Source organism: Papio anubis, chromosome 1 (genome assembly GCF_008728515.1).
Source record: "Papio anubis isolate 15944 chromosome 1, Panubis1.0, whole genome shotgun sequence".
NCBI lineage: Eukaryota > Metazoa > Chordata > Mammalia > Primates > Cercopithecidae > Papio > Papio anubis.
The window spans coordinates 216,124,083-216,141,231 of NC_044976.1; the positions used below are offsets into that span (position 1 = coordinate 216,124,083).

General features: G+C 43.0%; 1 protein-coding gene across 1 annotated transcript in view; it reads left to right on the plus strand.

Moving 5' to 3' along the window:
- Positions 1–6,458, plus strand: part of LOC116268617 (consortin) — a 32,213-nt gene extending 25,755 nt beyond the window's left edge. Inside the window, exon 5 of the mRNA XM_031660161.1 lies at positions 3,561–6,458. Coding sequence (XP_031516021.1) covers positions 3,561–3,766 — 206 coding nt within the window. The 3' untranslated portion in view covers positions 3,767–6,458. The remainder of the gene's footprint in view (positions 1–3,560) is intronic.
- Positions 6,459–17,149: the final 10,691 nt, after the last annotated feature.

The window sequence follows — 17,149 nt, forward strand, 5'->3', positions numbered from 1 at the left end:
GGAGGCCGAGACGGGCGGATCACGAGGTCAGGAGATCGAGACCATCCTGGCTAACACGGTGAAACCCCGTCTCTACTAAAAATACAAAAAACTAGCCGGGCGAGGTGGCGGGCGCCTGTAGTCCCAGCTACTCAGGAGGCTGAGGCAGGAGAATGGCGTGAACCCGGGAGACAGAGCTTGCAGTGAGCTGAGATCCGGCCACTGTACTCCAGCCTGGGTGACAGAGCGAGACTCCGTCTCAAAAAAAAAAAAAAAAAAAAAAAAGAAAAAATTACTAGTGAGATATTTTACATCCTTTTTTTCACAATAAGTATTCAAAGTCTGTGTTTATTGCCACTCAGTTTGGACCAGCTGCATGTCAAGTGCCCAACAGCCACCCGTGACTCACGTCGGACCGTGGAGCTCCAACGGTTCTAGGACATACAAATAAAACACACAGCATATGTGTTTTTACATATTTAAGCTACATTTAAATGCTTGGATTTGAACATATGATAATGAAGAAAAATACTTTAGGTTGTTAACATAGATAAAGTGAGGGAAGGAATCATGTTAAGAAAAGCAGGTAAGGCTGGGGGCAGCGGCTCACACCTGTAATCCCAGCACTTGGGGGAGCCTCCTCCCAAGTCTTCCTCCTGGATCACTTGAGGCCAGGAGTTGGAGACCAGCGTGGGCAACATGGCAAGACCCCATCTCTACAAAAAATACAGAAATTAGCAGGGTGTAGTGGTGTGTGCACCTGTGGTCCAGCTACTTGGGAGGCTGAGATGGGAGGATTGCTTGAGCCTGGGAGGTTGAGGCTGCAGTGAGTGTGGCCTGGTGACAGAGCACAACCCTATCTTTGAAAAAAAAAAGAAAAGGAGGCGAAAAGACTGAACTGTCCAAAAACAACAAATACAGCGTGATTAGTATGATCCTATTTCTTTATTTATATAAAAGACACATTTTCATACATAGATATAAACTATATGCTATTTTATATGCTATTATAAAATAGTATAAACTATTTTAGACTGGGCATGGTGGCTCACACCTGTAATCCCAGCACTTTGGGAAGCCAAGGCGGGCAGATCACCTGAGTTCAGGAGTTCAAGACCAGCCTGGCCAATATGGTGAAACCTCATCTGTAGGCCAATACAAAAATTAGCTGGGCATGATAGCAGGTGACTGTAATCTCAGCTACTCAGGAGGCTGAGGCAGGAGAATTGCTTGAACCCAGGAGGTAGAGGTTGCAGTAAGCCAAGATCACACCATTGCACTCCAGCCTGGGCAACAAGAGCAAGACTCTGTCTCAAAAAAAAAAAAAAAGCTATTTTAAAATGTAAATTTCAGGCCGGGCGCGGTGGCTCAAGCCTGTAATCCCAGCACTTTGGGAGGCCGAGGCGGGCGGATCACGAGGTCAGGAGATCGAGACCATCCTGGCTAACATGGTGAAACCCCGTCTCTACTAAAAATACAAAAAAACTAGCCGGGCGTGGTGGCGGGCGCCTGTAGTCCCAGCTCCTCGGAGGCTGAGGCAGGAGAATGGCCTGAACCTGGGAGGCGGAGCTTGCAGTGAGCCGAGAACGCGCCACTGCACTCCAGCCTGGGTGACACAGCGCGAGACTCCGTCTCAAAAAAAAAAAAAAAAAAAAAGCTATTTTAAAATGTAAATTTCAGAGCAAACGATTGTTTAATCCTATTTTCATGTAAGTCCTGAAATCTACATATTTGATCTGAAAGGACACACACCAAATTGAACAGCGTTTACCTCTGGGATGGGAAGGGAATGTGATTGGGCAGGAGAAAAATGGATAGTCCCTTAGACTCTAAGATGCTTTTGGGTTTGCATTTTTACAGGGAGAATATATTCATATATTACTGTACAATGTTCTAAATAAAGTCTATTTGGTATGCATTAGGTTTTATAAAATTTGTTTCTTGTAAAAATATATGGTAATTATGAAAAAATCACAGTTTAATAAAGTAAAAATTAAATCATGAGTCTTAGACATCCTTCAATGAAAGAATATATTAAATTTACTTCATCATATTAAATACTTACATCCTGTTTCATTATATAAATGTCTCATAATGGTTTAACTGTTCCATTGTAACCAGAACAACTAAGTTACTCCCAACCTTTTGTTATAACAAACCCTGCGGCAGCGAACAAGCTTTGTATATATGATGTTTGTTGTGCACATCTGTGGCCAAATTCTTAAAGGTGGATTTGCTGGGATATGTTGAAACTCTGTGTCCCAGGTGGCCTGAGGCTGTCCTGGTTTACACCTGTTGTCCTGGAATTGCATTCGGTTAACACTGTCTTTTTTTATTTTTTATTTTTGAGACGGAGTCTCGCTCTGTCGCCCAGGCTGGAGTGCAGTGGCGCGATCTTGGCTCACTGCAAGCTCCGCCTCCCGGGTTCACACCATTCTCCTGCCTCAGCCTCCCGAGTAGCTGGAACTACAGGCACCTGCCACCACGCCCGGCTAGTTTTTAGTAGAGACGGGGTTTCACCATGTTAAACCAGGATGGTCTCGATCTCCTGACCTCGTGATCCGCCCACCTCGGCCTCCCAAAGTGCTGGGATGACAGGCGTGAGCCACTGCGCCTGGCCTTAACGCTGTCTTTTACTCTCAAAATTGTCCAGTCTGGAAGATAAATTAATTTTAAATTTTAATAGATACTGCTAATTACCTTCCAGAAAGGCATCCCTGCACCTTAATCATGCTGCACATCAGAAGACTTTTTGGTCTTTTTGAATTTTTTTTAAAAATTTTTAATTATGAATAATTAAGATTTTTTCAACCAAAGAATAATCGTTTTCTTCAATATAGAAAGTTGCAAAAGAGATCCCACCCAAAGACATTTTTGTTGTTTAATGTGAAGTCGACTTTGCTCTAAGGTAGTCCCATAGTGTGAACTCCAAGGGTATTCGAACAGCAAGGCTGTAATGTGTACTGTCAAATGCTGCTGTTAGGGCGGGCATGCTGGCTCACACCTGTAATCCCAGGACTTGGAGAGGCCATGACACGAAGATTACTTGAGGCCCGGAGTTCAAGATCAGCCTCTGCAGCATGGTGAGACTCCATCTCTACCAAAAAATAAAAAATAGCCAGGCACGGTGGCACAGGCCTGTCGTCCTAGCTGCGCAGGAGGCTGAAGCAGGAGGACTACTTGAGCCCGGTGTCGAGGCTGCAGTGAGCCAAGATTTTGCCGCTGCACTTCAGCCAGGGTGACAAAGTGAGACCCTGTCTCTAGAAAACAAACAAAATTTAATTAATCCTTGCTATGAGCACAGCAGCTGTTTTTCTTCTTCTCATGGAGTGATTCTATCCATTGTATAAATGAGCACGTTTTAATTTTAGCATGTATAAGCTCCACAAGTTGGAATCTTCTTGGTAATTAACAGGTAGGTCTTTGTAGAGTCATTAGGAGCATGAGTTTTCTGTCAATACTTCCTATCCATAGAGGACCAACAGTAGAAATGTCCAGTTACCTTAATTAATGAAAAGACAGCAGATGCTAAGATTTCCATTTTGGTGACAATGTAACCTCACTCTTTCTCATGTTTCCAGATGAAGTTGGAGGTGGCTCCTGTATTTTGCTGATCTTGCTGTGCATAGCAACGGTTTTCCTTAGTGTTGGAGGAACTGCATTATACTGCACTTTTGGTGACATGGAGTCACCTGTTTGTACAGACTTTGCAGACAACATGGACTTCTATTACACTAAGTTACTGCAGGGAATGGCGGAACTGAAGCACTGGATCTACCTCTCCTAGCAGCATTCCAGAGACAGACATGCTGGCAGTGAGAATGAAAGGCGTGAAACTTTCTAAACAGTTTTTATTTCAGGAATTGTATAACATTCCCCTTTCCCCTCTGTTAGGAACCAAGGACATCAGAAATAGCAACTTCAAGTGGCAATCCGGAGGAACTCTGTTAGAATAACCCACACAGTGAGGCAAATATCGATCTAAGCATTGTGGATGGAAGGAATGATCTTTGAGGAACATACCCATCTCCTCCTCACTGCCTCCTAATGCAGTGAGTTACACTGAGCAGAATCAAACAGGGTAGTCTTGGAACCACACTCTTTTTAGCTACTTCTCAAGCTAATGGTTAAAGAACACTTTTGGCTTACACTTGTTGGTCCATAGAAATTGCTTTCAGCCATCACGCAATAAGTTTGTGTGTAACCAAAAGGAGTTACCTTATGGTTTCAGTGTTGTTTTTTAGTTAACCTTGGGAGCTGTGTAATTTAGGCTTTGCACATTATTTCTGATCTGTTCTCCACTTATGAAACTATTGGGTGTGTGTTCGCGTGTGTGCGTGCGTGTGCATGTGCTTCCGGCAGTTACCATAAGCAAATACCCAGCACCGCAAAGATGATCTTTCTTCTTTTCACTTGATGAGGTGCAGGCACAGATCTTTGGAGAAGGCTTCACTGTGGAATAGATGAATTTGAGACCTCTTGACCCTGAAACAAGAAACTGTGACAGATCTGTGTCAATTAACTTGATTAGCCAGAAATTCATCACAGGCCTGGAGACAAAAGGAAAAGCTCCCCTGAGTCTCAGTCAACAGTTCTGTCACGGATGCAAAGCTTCCTGAAATCACGAATGCTGGACTCAGTTCGGCAAACGCTTACCCCTATTGTGTTCTGAGATTCTGAGAACGAGAATGCAAACTTAAGTAAGATACAGTTCCTGCTGTAGATGTTTTAATCCTGGTCATATGTAAAATAAACCAGTACTTTGGTGAGTGAAATCACCACATAGAATTCAGTACTAACAGATCATGCGTTCAGATGCGTGAATGTGCATTCTTGTTGTGGGCTTGATTTAGATCCTACTGTGGGGTCATTAAGCGAAAATTCAATCATACCTTCCATAGACAGATGTCTGATTTTTGTTTAAATCTGTCCGTTAGGTGGCCTTTCCTTATCTAAGGTATAGTGGTCTAACATTTAGGAAGCCTTGCTTTGACTTTATCAGGCAGCATTTAAGAAAAAACAAAAAACAAAAAAAAACCAAACCAAACATGAATTATAGTTTTTTAGCAAGTGATCATTATTTCCTGTTTTCTGTTAGGATCATTTGAAAGAAAAAGGGAGCACTTCCTTTCTAGTTGTTACTGGCTGGCACAGTACCTCCCTTTGTGTTTCTGCTTGTTTATTTAGATTATGTGAATCTTAAAGGGCTTTTTATGTAAGTTGAAAGTGTATTACTGCGCATGCATTTGGTTATTCCAATGCTAGATATTTAATTACTGTGTACTTAGTGTTTTGATTTTCTATAATTTCAGTTCAGCGTGTTTTTACACTTGTATTTTAAATTGATGTTTCATTTTCACTTATAATACTGTTTGACTTGTCTCTATCATGTCACCATAAACTGTAATATTTTCAAGGGTTATAGATCAAAGCTATTTATTTAGAAATGTACAAGATAATGAAGTTTAGATTCCTTATACTTAAGGCTGATTTTATTAGAAGATTATTTTAATGTTCTATTATAAATTTTAAGAATTTGTATTCAAATTGTATGTAAAATATGTAAAATGTTGACGGTACTATATTAAGTGGTTCTATAAAAGCTGTTCACAAGTTCTACTGTGACGGACATCCTCATCATAGACAAAGCTCTTCTGTTTTATCCTCAATTTCTAGTTACAGAAATTTGGTGATGCTTATTTTTGCCAATTTTATGTCAAAATAAGTTAAAACTTCCCTCCTGTTCACCTCTTAGGCCGCTGTCCTCTGTGACCTCTGGTGTAATATTTGCCCTTCGGCAGCCAGAGCCACTTCCTCTGAAACCCGAGATCTCCCGGGGACCTTCTCACCAAGAGGAAAGCACTGAGACAGTACCTTACCAATCAGGGAGCCAGGGGTGTCTCAGAGAAGCCATGGGTGTCCTCACCCCTTCCCAGGGAGGGTGAGGTGAGCTCAGGAGCATAGCGATGTTTTGACTTAAAATAGGCATGAAATCGCAACTAGAAAAATTAGGGCACTTTTTACAAATGTAATAGTCAAAGTACTGCATGACCTGGAGTAGCCCCACCTGGTGGTGAAACGATTGTTATTTCGCACAAGAAACATTCATCCAGTTTTACTAAAATGTAATTTTTTCTGTCATTTGAAAGTACTGACAACTATTTGTAACTAATCTTCCTTAAGAACTGTATTTGAGGGTATCAAATCAAGCTTGTAATTTAAAATCTATACCCACAAAGTGTCTCAGAGAGTTTATTGGAACCCTTGGGTGCTGAGGAAAAACTGCTTTAAGGTGAAAGTGTGATTTCAGAAGTCGGTCTGGCCCTACAGGTAGATAGTCATCTATTCTGGGAAGACTAATAGGTCCTTCAGTACAGGCTCTTCTGCTTTCAAATACCTCCCCCATCTGCCTGACGGTAACTGAAAATTGTTCCAAAAATTCATTCTTTTAGATTTAAAAATAAAAATCTTCTGGAGGATTTAAGATTTGAAGGGGGCCTTATTTTGTGTTTTGTTTTGTTTTGTTTTTTGTTTTTTTTGCCCTGTCGCCCAGGCTGGAGTGCAGTGACGCAGTCTGACGTCAGCCTCGCAGGTTCAAGCAATTCTCGTGCCTCAACCTCCCAAGTAGCCAGGATGACAGACATGCGCCGCCACCACGCCCGGCTAATTTTTGTATTTTTAGTAGAGACAGGGGTTTCACCATGTTGGCCAGGCTGGTCTCGACTCCCAACCTCGGGTGATCTGACCGCCTCAGCGTCCCAAAGTGCTGGGATTGCAGGAGTGAGCCACCGCACGGCCCAGAGGCCTTATTTTGAAGGACTTACGTGAATTGGGTTTTGCTGGAGTGCCGGGAGGATATGGGGTAGGAGTGGCAGGGATGGAGACAGGTGGGAAAGGACATCCTTTAGCTCTTCACCTGCTTTGCTGAAGTGGCCTTGTGGCGTTTACTCCCAATGCAAAGAGAGGCTGCATTGTTCCCTTTCTGCTGACATGACCTGCATAACTATCCGTTTCTTAGGGCTCACTGTTGTGTACAATTTTGTGCGGTGTGTGTAGTGTTTTCACAGTTTTTTAATTTGATGCTGAGATTAGTAAATATACATTCCTCAAATCCAGATCTTAAACTCCCAAATCCATTTTAGTTTCTATGCTGCCAGTTGCCTCTTATCTTCAAAAAGAGGAAGAGTGATTTGAGGATTTATGGCACAAATTCTAGTGCCATCTGCTGTTTTAACAACCCCGAAGGTAAACATTCATTGAGCCTCATGTCCTAACTCTAGACAGCTACAATTAGTTAAAATGTTCCTTCAGGAATTTTTGTACTATTTAAATCTCCCTGAGTTTAGGCTACTGAGAGGAAAGCTACGGTAACCTACAGGCACCTCTTCTCTTCTCCCTGGTGAAAGAAGAGTTGCTCCCAAACTCACCTTTTTGTCCGTTACCCTGAGATCAGTGCAGAACCACGAGCAACAGTGTTTATCACTGTCTGTACCTTGGCAAACATCTGAATGCCTGCAGTGTGCACTGAGCTGGCTGCTGGGGCTCCAGTACAAGAAATGGTACCAGCTTCAGGAATTAGCATCTGCTGAGGGAAACATTTGTGCAGAGGGAATAAAAACAGAAACTCAGAACAAGCCACCAAGCAAGTGGACATTTATGATTTTATTAGATAGTTACTCTGTGCACCAGGTTCCCAGTGTGTCACACTGGCTAGATGCCACGGTGGGGACCAGAGCTTTCCTAGTGTGTCACACACTATTAGATGTTACCGGTCAGGGTGGGTGACCAGAGCTTCCCTAGTGTGTCACACACTATTAGATGTTACTCTTGGGGTGGGGACCAGAGCTTCCTAGTGCACAGCCACACCATTAGATGTTATGGGTGGGGACCAGAGCCTCCCTAGTGTGTCACACACCACATGCTACTCTTTGGGGACCAGGTTCCTAGTGTATCACACACTATTAGATGTTACTCTTTGGGGTGGGGACCAGAGCTTCCCTAGTGTGTCACACGCTATTAGATGTTAGTCTTGGAGGGTGGGGACCAGAGCTTCCCTAGTGTGTCACACACTATTAGATGTTACGGGTGTGGGGACCAGAGCTTCCCTAGTGTATCACACACTATTAGATGTTATGGGGGTGGGGACCAGAGCTTCCCTAGTGTGTCACACGCTTGCCAGATGTTTCCTGGGGTGGGGACCAGAGCTTCCCTAGTGCCCAGCCACCATTAGATGTTACTCTTGGGGGTGGGGACCATGTTCCTAGTGTGTCAGCCAATACACTATTAGATGTTACGGTGTGGGACCAGAGCTTCCCAGTGTATCACACCATTAGATGCCAGGGGTGGGGACCAGAGCTTCCTCAGTGTGTCACACGCTTGGCTAGATGTTACTCTTTGGGGGTGGGGACCAGAGCCTCAGTGTGTCAAGCACACTATTAGATGTTATTCTTGGGGGTGGGGACCAGGTTCCCTAGTGTGTCACACACTATTAGATGTTACTCTTGGGGGTGGGGACCAGAGCTTCCCTAGTGTGTCACACGCTATTAGATGTTACTCTTGGGGGTGGGGACCAGAGCTTCCCTAGTGTGTCATTACACACTACAGATGTTGGGTCTGAGGTGGGGAATTAGAGCTTCCCTAGTGTGTCACACACTATTAGATGTTATGGGGTGGGGACCAGAGCTTCCCTAGTGTGTCACACACTATTAGATGTTACTCTTGGGGGTGGGGACCAGGTTCCCTAGTGCACGCCACACCACAGATGTTACTCTTGGGGTGTGGACCAGGTTCCCAGTGTGTCGCCACACTACGATGTTACCTTGGGGGTGGGGACCAGAGCTTCCCAGTGTGTCACACGCTATTAGATGTTACTCTTGGGGTGGGGACCAGAGCTTCCCTAGTGTGTCACACACTATTAGATGTTACGAGGGTGAGGACCAGAGCTTCCCTAGTGTGTCACGCTATTAGATGTTAGTCTTGAGGGTGGGGACCAGAGCTTCCCTAGTGTGTCACACGCTATTAGATGTTGGGCCCTGAGGTGGGGAACTGAGCTTCCCTAGTGTGTCACACGCTATTAGATGTTACTCTTGGGGGTGGGGACCAGAGCTTCCCTAGTGTGTCACATGCTATTAGAAATCCAAGTAAAATTCGATCTAGCCACCTGCATCACAACTTGATAGGAATCTTGATGGATCTTTTCTCACAGCCAAGGTCAAGTAATTATTATCTAGTAATGATTGCTTTTCATCTCTATTAACACACGTGACATGAATGGCTGGCAGGTTTTCCAACAGTGGAAAGCTTCTCTGCAAGAGACTTCCTCAAAATTGAAAAGCTGAATTTCCCTGAATTGGAAACTTTCTCGCAAAGAAAACTCCGGTCCCAGATGGCATCACCAGTAAATTCTGTCCGTCATTTGAGCAAGAAATAATACCCATCCTACAAAATACTCTTTTAGAAAGAGAGAGAGAATATTTGCAAATTCACTTCGTGAGGCCAGAATTACCCTGATACCAAAATCAGATGAAGACAGTAAGAAAAAAACCTAACACCAGTGTGACTCATGAATTTAAACACAAAAGTCTTTACCAAAATAGTCCATCATATCTAAAGGTATATAAAAAGGGTAATGCACTGTCATGGCCAAGTGAGATTTAACCCAGGAATACGGTGTTGGTTTAATATTCAAAAATCACCCTATGTCATTCATTCACCATTTTAACCCCTAAAAAATCCCATATGATCATATCAAAAAGCACATTAAATCCATACACCATCTATGATGAAAAACTCAGCAAACTAGAACTCTACGTGAACTTCCTCCACTTGATGAAGTGTATTTAGAAAACTCACAGCTAATACGAAATATTTAATGGAGAAAGACCAAACACTTTTCTTCCCATGATCGGGAACAAGGAAAGGGCACTTTTTTTTTTTTTTTTTTTTTTTTTTTGAGATTCAATCTCACTCTGTGACCCAGGCTGGAGTGCAGTGGTGTGATCTCGGCTCGCTGCAAGCTCCGCCTCCCAGGTTCAAGCAATTCTGCCTCAGCCTCCCGAGTAACTGGGACTACAGACACCTGCCACCACGCCCGGCTAATTTTTGTGTTTTTAGTAGAGATGAGGTTTCACCGTGTTGGCCAAGCTGGTCTCGAAGTCCTCACCTTGTGATCTACCTGCCTCAGCCTCCCAAAGTGAGCCACTGTGCCCAGCCAGAAAGGGCACTATATTCACCTTTGTACTGGAGGTCCTATAGCAAGAAAAAGAAATAAAAGTCATTCCAATTAGAAAAAAAAAAAAAGTTTTGCAAATTGACTTGTTTATAAATAAAGAGAATCCAAAGGAATCTACCAAATGCTACTAGAACTAGTGAGTTTAGCAAGGTCACAGGATACAAGGTCAGTATACAAAAAACAGCATTTGTGAATACTAGCAATGGATAATTGGAAAATGAAATTTCAAATTCATGAATAAATGAAATTTACTTCACTTACAATAGCTTATAAATTGGAATGCTTATACATTTAACAAAATATGTGCAAACCTGTACACTGAAATCTATAAAATATTACTGAAATAATGGAGAACTAAATAACTGAGAGATATAGTCTGTTCATGGATCGGAAGACGGAATATTGTTAAGATGTTAGTTCTCCCCAAATTGATCCATAGATCTAACACAATTCCAATTGTAATTTTAGTACTTTTTTAAAGAAGTTAACAGGTTCTGTTCCCAGCTACTCTGGAGGCTAAGGCAAGAGGATCCCTTGAGCCCAGGAGTTCAAGGCTGGCCTATACTACATAGCAAGGTCCTGTCTAAGAAACGCAGAGATAAATAAATTAACAGGTTAAAAATTTTAAATTTGTGGCTGGGTGCGGTGGCTCACGCCTGTAATCCCAGCACTTTGGGAGGCCAAGGAAGGCGGATCATGAGGTCAGGAGACTGAGACCATCCTGGTTAACATGGTGAAACCCCGTCTCTACTAAAAAAACAAAAAATTAGCCGAGCGTGGTGGCAGCACGCACCTGTAGTCCCAGCTACTCGGGAGGCTGAGGCAGGAGAATGGCATGAACCTGGGAGGTGGAGCTTGCAGTGAGCCGAGATCACGCCACTGCACTCCAGCCTGGGTGACAGAGTGAGACTCTGTCTCAAAAAAAAAAATTAAATTAAAATTTAAAATGTAAAATTTGTATGGAGATGCAAGTGACCGAGAAGAAAGCCAATGAAATTGTTAGAAAGAACAAAACTGGAGGACTTACGCTTCCTGATTTTAAGACTGAATTAATGCCACGGGCCAAGTATGGTGGATTATGCCTATAATCCAAGCACTTCGGGAGGCTGTGGCAGGAGGATCACTGGAGCCCAGGAGTACAAGGTTATAGTGAGCTATGATTGTGCCACTGCACTCCAGCCCGGGTGACAGAAAGAGACCCTTTCTCAAAAGAAACAAAAAGAGACATTGAATTACCAATAATTAGTTGAGACACTGAAATTTTTCTAAATTTTCAATGATAAAAAGCAAATTTGAGTCAACCATGTTAGGGGAATTATCTTTTCATTATCCCAATAGAAAGTGATATTGTATAATCATTGTCTTATGAAACAGTGATCAAAGTATGCAGCTGAAACAATGTATCATTGAGCTCTCAGTATGGATACTAATAAGTAATTTTTCTGGATTTTGGGATATTTATGGGTTTTATTTTTCAGCTTTTAAAAAATTGTAATTTGAGGCTGGGTGCGATGGCTCACGCTTGTAATTCCAGCACTTTGGGGGGTTGAGGCAGAGGGATCACTTGAGCTCGCGAGTTCCAGACTGCCGTGAGCTATGATCACACCCCTACACTCCAGCCTGTGTAACAGCGAGGCCCTGTCTCAAAGGAAAAGGAAAGAAAAAAGGGAAGAAATAACATGATTATCTCAATAGACACAGAAAAGGCCTTTAGCATTCTTTCATGGTTAAAAGCAAAACTCGCAGTAAACTCGGAATAGAAGGACTTCCTCCACATAATAAAAGGCATTGATGACAAAAGACTAAAAGCTTCACCCTTAAATCAGCAACAAGACAAGGATGCTTACCTTCCCACTGCTATTCAACACAGTACTGGAAGTTCTTTTTTTTTTTTTTTTTTTTTTTTTTTTTTTTTTTGAGACGGAGTCTCGCGCTGTGTCACCCAGGCTGGAGTGCAGTGGCGCGATCTCGGCTCACTGCAAGCTCTCGACTCTCCTGACCTCAGTGCCATCCGCCCGCCTCGGCCTCCCAAAGTGCTGGGATTACAGGCTTGAGCCACCGCGCCCGGCCTGGAAGTTCTAACCAGAGAAATTAGACAAGAAAAACATAAAAGACATCTGCTGTCGTTTTAATGTGTCCCCCAAAAAGCTTGTGTTAGAAATTTCATCTCCAATGTGGTCGTGTTGGGAGATGTTTAGGTCTTAAGGGCCCCAACTCCACGAATGAATTCAGGCCAATTATAAAAGGTCTTGAGTCTGCAAAATCGAACTCGCTCTCGCTCACCTTTTCTTTGCCCTTCCACCGTGGGATGATGCGGCAAGAAGCCAGACGCCAGCCCCCAAGTCGTGGACTCACCAGGCTCCAACACTGTGAGCCAATAAATTTCTGTTCATTATAAAACACCCAGTTTGTGGTATACGTTACAGCAGCACAAAACAGACTAAGACGGCATCCAAACTGGAGAGAAAGAAGTAGCACGATTCACAGATGACATGTTCCTATATCTAGAAAGACCCAAAAGTTCACAAGAAAGCTACTCTAGCTGGTAAATGAATTCAGCAAAGTTGCAGAGTACAAGGTACAAGATAAATACACACAAAAAAACAGTTGTTTCTATATACTAGCAATTAACAATCCAAAAAGGATATTAAGAAGTCAATTCCAATTACCATCATATCTAAAGTAATAAAATACCTAGGAATAGATGTACCCGAGGAAGTGAAAGACTTTTACGTTACAAACTACAAGGCCGAGTGTGGTGGCTCACACGTGTAATCCCAGCACTTTGTGAGGCCAAGGTGGGCGGATCACGTGAGGTTGGGAGTTCAACACCAGCCTGGCCAACATGGAGAAACCCCATGTCTACTAAAAAAAAAAAAGAATACAAAATTAGCTGGGTGCGGTGGCGCACGCCTATAATCCCAGCTACTCAGGTGACTGAGGCAGAAGAATCGCTTGAACCTGGGAGGCAGAGGTTGCAGTGAGCCAAGATCGCACCACTGCACTCCAGCCTGGACAACAAGAGCAAAACTCTGTCTCAAAACAAAAACAAAACTACAAAACTTTTGTTGACGACTGATGTGATAGCTTGGTTCTTGTCTTCTTGGTTTAAAATAATTTAAACAGACACACAACAAAAGAGGTGCAGTGTAATGTACTGCAAAAAAGAAAAAAGAATATTTTGGAAGTTAGGTGCAGAATAGACAGTGCACCCTGAGAGAGAGAGAAAATTCAGAGCAGGCTGCTCCTAAGGGCGAGACAGCAAAGACTGGCACTAGGGAGACTCCTTGATGGGTCTTCCTTGCTTATTCATAAGGACATGGGAAGAGGTGTTGCTAGGAAGCGTGTTCTGGGTGCACAGCAGCTGCACATGCTTGTTCATACGTCGCATGTCTCATTAGCGTCTCAATCTCCACTCAGGGGTGTGTGTTTTACTATTATAATGGGCAAAGGGTCGGTTTGAGGACAGGTAAAATCAAAACGCACCTGCCCTGTAGAAGGGAAAGCCCCACTGAAGAGAGCTCTGCTTGAGTGAGCTCAATTGCAGCGCGAATGCTGAGGCTTCTTGGATTGACTGTGTGGTCACCAGGGCTGCTGCGTCCGAAGAACGTGGCCACTTCCTTGACTACCTGCCTCTCCTGCCTCACTTAGATGGAAGGAGACTTGAATCAGTGGAAAGCTAACCCACGTTTATGCACAGAATGACAGTATTGTTAAGATGTCAGTACCATCCAAATTACAGGTTCAATGTGATCCCATCAAAATTTCAACAGCTTTTCAGCGCAAGAATGGAAAAGTCAGTTTTCAAATTTACATGGCATTACAAGAGGACCCGAATAGCCAAAACCACCTTGAAAAAGTTGGAGGACTCACACTTCCCAATTTCAAAACTTTCTGCAGAGATGCAATAGCCAAATCAGTGTGGTACTGCTATAAGGATAGATATATAGACCAGTGGAATAGAATTAACACTCCGGAAATAAACCCACACATCTTTGGCTAGTTTATTTTTTGCAGGTATGTCAAGTCTGATCAACGACCTAAATACCGGCTAAATCCATAAAACTCTGAAGAAAACATAAAAATAAATCTCCGTAAATGTGGATTTGGCAATGGATTCTTAGATATGACATCAAAAGCATAAATAATAATACATAGGTAAATTACATGTTGTCCAGGTTTTTTAACTGTGCATTAAAGAACATTATCAAGAAAATGAAAAAACCCAAAGAATGGGAAGGAGTATTTGCAAATTGCATAATAATAAGGGTTGTGAAGAGCTTACTCAACAAAAAGGTAGACATATACAGAGTCATGAAGAGTATATGAAGAGCTTACTCAACAAAAAGACAAACAAATAATGGGCAAAGGACTTAAATACACGTTTATTCCAAGAAGATACACAAACGGCCAATAACACATGAAAAGATGCTCACCATCATTGGTCATGAGGAAAATACAAACCCAAACCACAATGAGAATAATGACATGATACATGCTACTCTGCATGAGTGAATCTTGAAATGATGTTATGCTAACTGAAACAAGCCAGATACAAATATTGTATGATTTCACTTACAGGAAATATCTGTAATAGGCAAAATCAAAGAAACAAAATGTAAATTAGAAGTTACCAGAGGCTGGAGGAACAAGGAAATGGGGAGTTACCACTCATTAGAGTGTTTCTGTTTGGGATGATAAAAAATTTTAGAAAACAGATGGTGGTGACGGAGAGTTGCATGATGTTGAATGTACTTAATGCCACTGAGTTGTACACTTAAAAATGGTTAAAATGGCAAATTTTATGTTACCTATATTTTAACACACACACAGACTGGCACTACCAAGTGTTGGTGAGGATATGAAACAATCAAATTATCATAGACAACTAGTGGGAATCTGAAATGATTTGCCCACTTTGGAAAACAGTTGGGCAGTTTCTTTTTTGGGGTGGGGAGATGGGAGTGGCGGAGTCTCACTCTGTTGCCAGGCTGGAGTGAGTGGCATGATCTCAGCTCACTGCAACTTCTACCTCCCGGGTTCAAGCGATTCTCGTGCCTCAGACTCCCGAGTAGCTGGGATTATAGGCACCCACCACGACGCCCAGCTAATTTTTTGTAGGTTTCACCCAGGCCTGCTGGTCTCAACTCCTGACCTCACGATCTGTCTCACTTCAGCCTCCCAGAGGCTGGGCGGGAGCCACCGTGCCCAGATGACAGTTTGTTTCTTCCTTCCTTCCTTCTTCCCTCTTTTCCTCCCTCCCTTCCCTCTTCCTTCCTCTTCTCCTCTTCCTTCTTTCCTCTTCCTTCTTTCTTTTCTTTTCTTTATTTTTGAGATTGTCTTGTTTGCTGTCTAGGCTGGAGGAGTGATCCTCACCACTGTAAGCCCTGCCTCCCTGGTTCATGCCATTCTCCTGCCTCAGCTCCTCCTGAGGACTACATGCATGCCTCACACCATGCTCCACCAATTGTTTCATTTTTAGCAGACGGACTTCACCTCATATGTTAGCCACAGGATGGTCTCGGGATCCTCCCTGACCTCGGGATCCTACCTGCCTCTCGCCTCCCAGAAGTGCTGGGATTACAGACACTCCAGCCAATCACAGCCTGTTTCTTTTCTTTTCTTTTTCTTTTTTTTTGAGACAGAGTCCTGCCCTCTGTGGCTGGAAAGTCTCAGTGGTGCAATCTTGGTTCACTGCAACCTCCGTCTCCCAGGTTCAAGTGATTCTCCTGCCTCAACCTCCTGAGTAGCTGGGACTACAGGTGCACACCACCACGCCCGGCTAATTTTTGTATTTTTAGTAGAGATGGGGTTTCACCATGTTGGTCAGGCTGGTCTCCAACTCCTGACCTTGTGATCCGCCCGCCTCAGCCTCCCAAAGTGCTGGGATTACAGGCTTGAGCCACCGGGCCCAGCTGACAGTTTCTTATAAAGCTAAATATGCATCTATTGCATGACCCAGCAGTTCCACAGCTGGGTTTTTACCTAAGAGAGACGACAACGTGTCCACACAAATGTTCATAGCAGCTTTATCCATAACAGCCAAAAACTGGAAACACTCCAACATCCATCACCGATACAAGAGACTACTTACTATCCAGCAATAAAAAAGAACAATCTATGGATACATAAGCGACATAGATGGACCTCGAAGTAATTATCCTGGGTGAAAGAAGCCAGAAGCAACAGAGTGCACATCACCATCACATGTTTCCGTTTATCTAAAGTTTTAGGAAATGCAAGATAATCCGTAGCAACAGAAACAGATCGGTATTTCTCTGAGGGGCGAAGGATGGAGGGAGGATGAATATACATCGTTCAAAACTCATTGAGTTACATACTTTATTTTTTATTTTTCTTTCTTTCAGAGTCACTTGGAGAGTTGCATACTTTAAATGAATGCAGTTATATACATAAGTCATACCTCAATAAAGTTGTTAAAAATATGTTCAGGCCAGGCGCAGTGGCTCATGCCTGTAATCCCAGCACTTTGGGAGGCTGAGCCAGGTGGCTTATCTGAGGTCAGGAGTTCCAGATCAGCCTGACCAACATAATGAAGCCCCGTCTCTACTAAAAATACAAAAAAAATTAGCCAGATGTGGTGGTCCATGCCTGTAATCCCAGCTACTCGGGAGGCTGAGGCAGGAGAATCGTATGAACCCGGAAGGGGGAGGTTGCAGTGAGTTGAGATCGCACCATTGCACTCCAGCCTGGGCTACAAGAGCAAAACTCAGTCTCAAAAAAAAAAAAAAACATATACACACACACACACACACACACACACACACTTGGAATATATGCATATATACTTGGAATATATGTATATTTGGAATTTTATAAATGTGGAATATATATATGTTCAGTTTGTAGCCTTATGGGATCTCAAAATAATATGATGGCCAAGGGAACCCCTACTATATGACAGAATACCTTATTTCC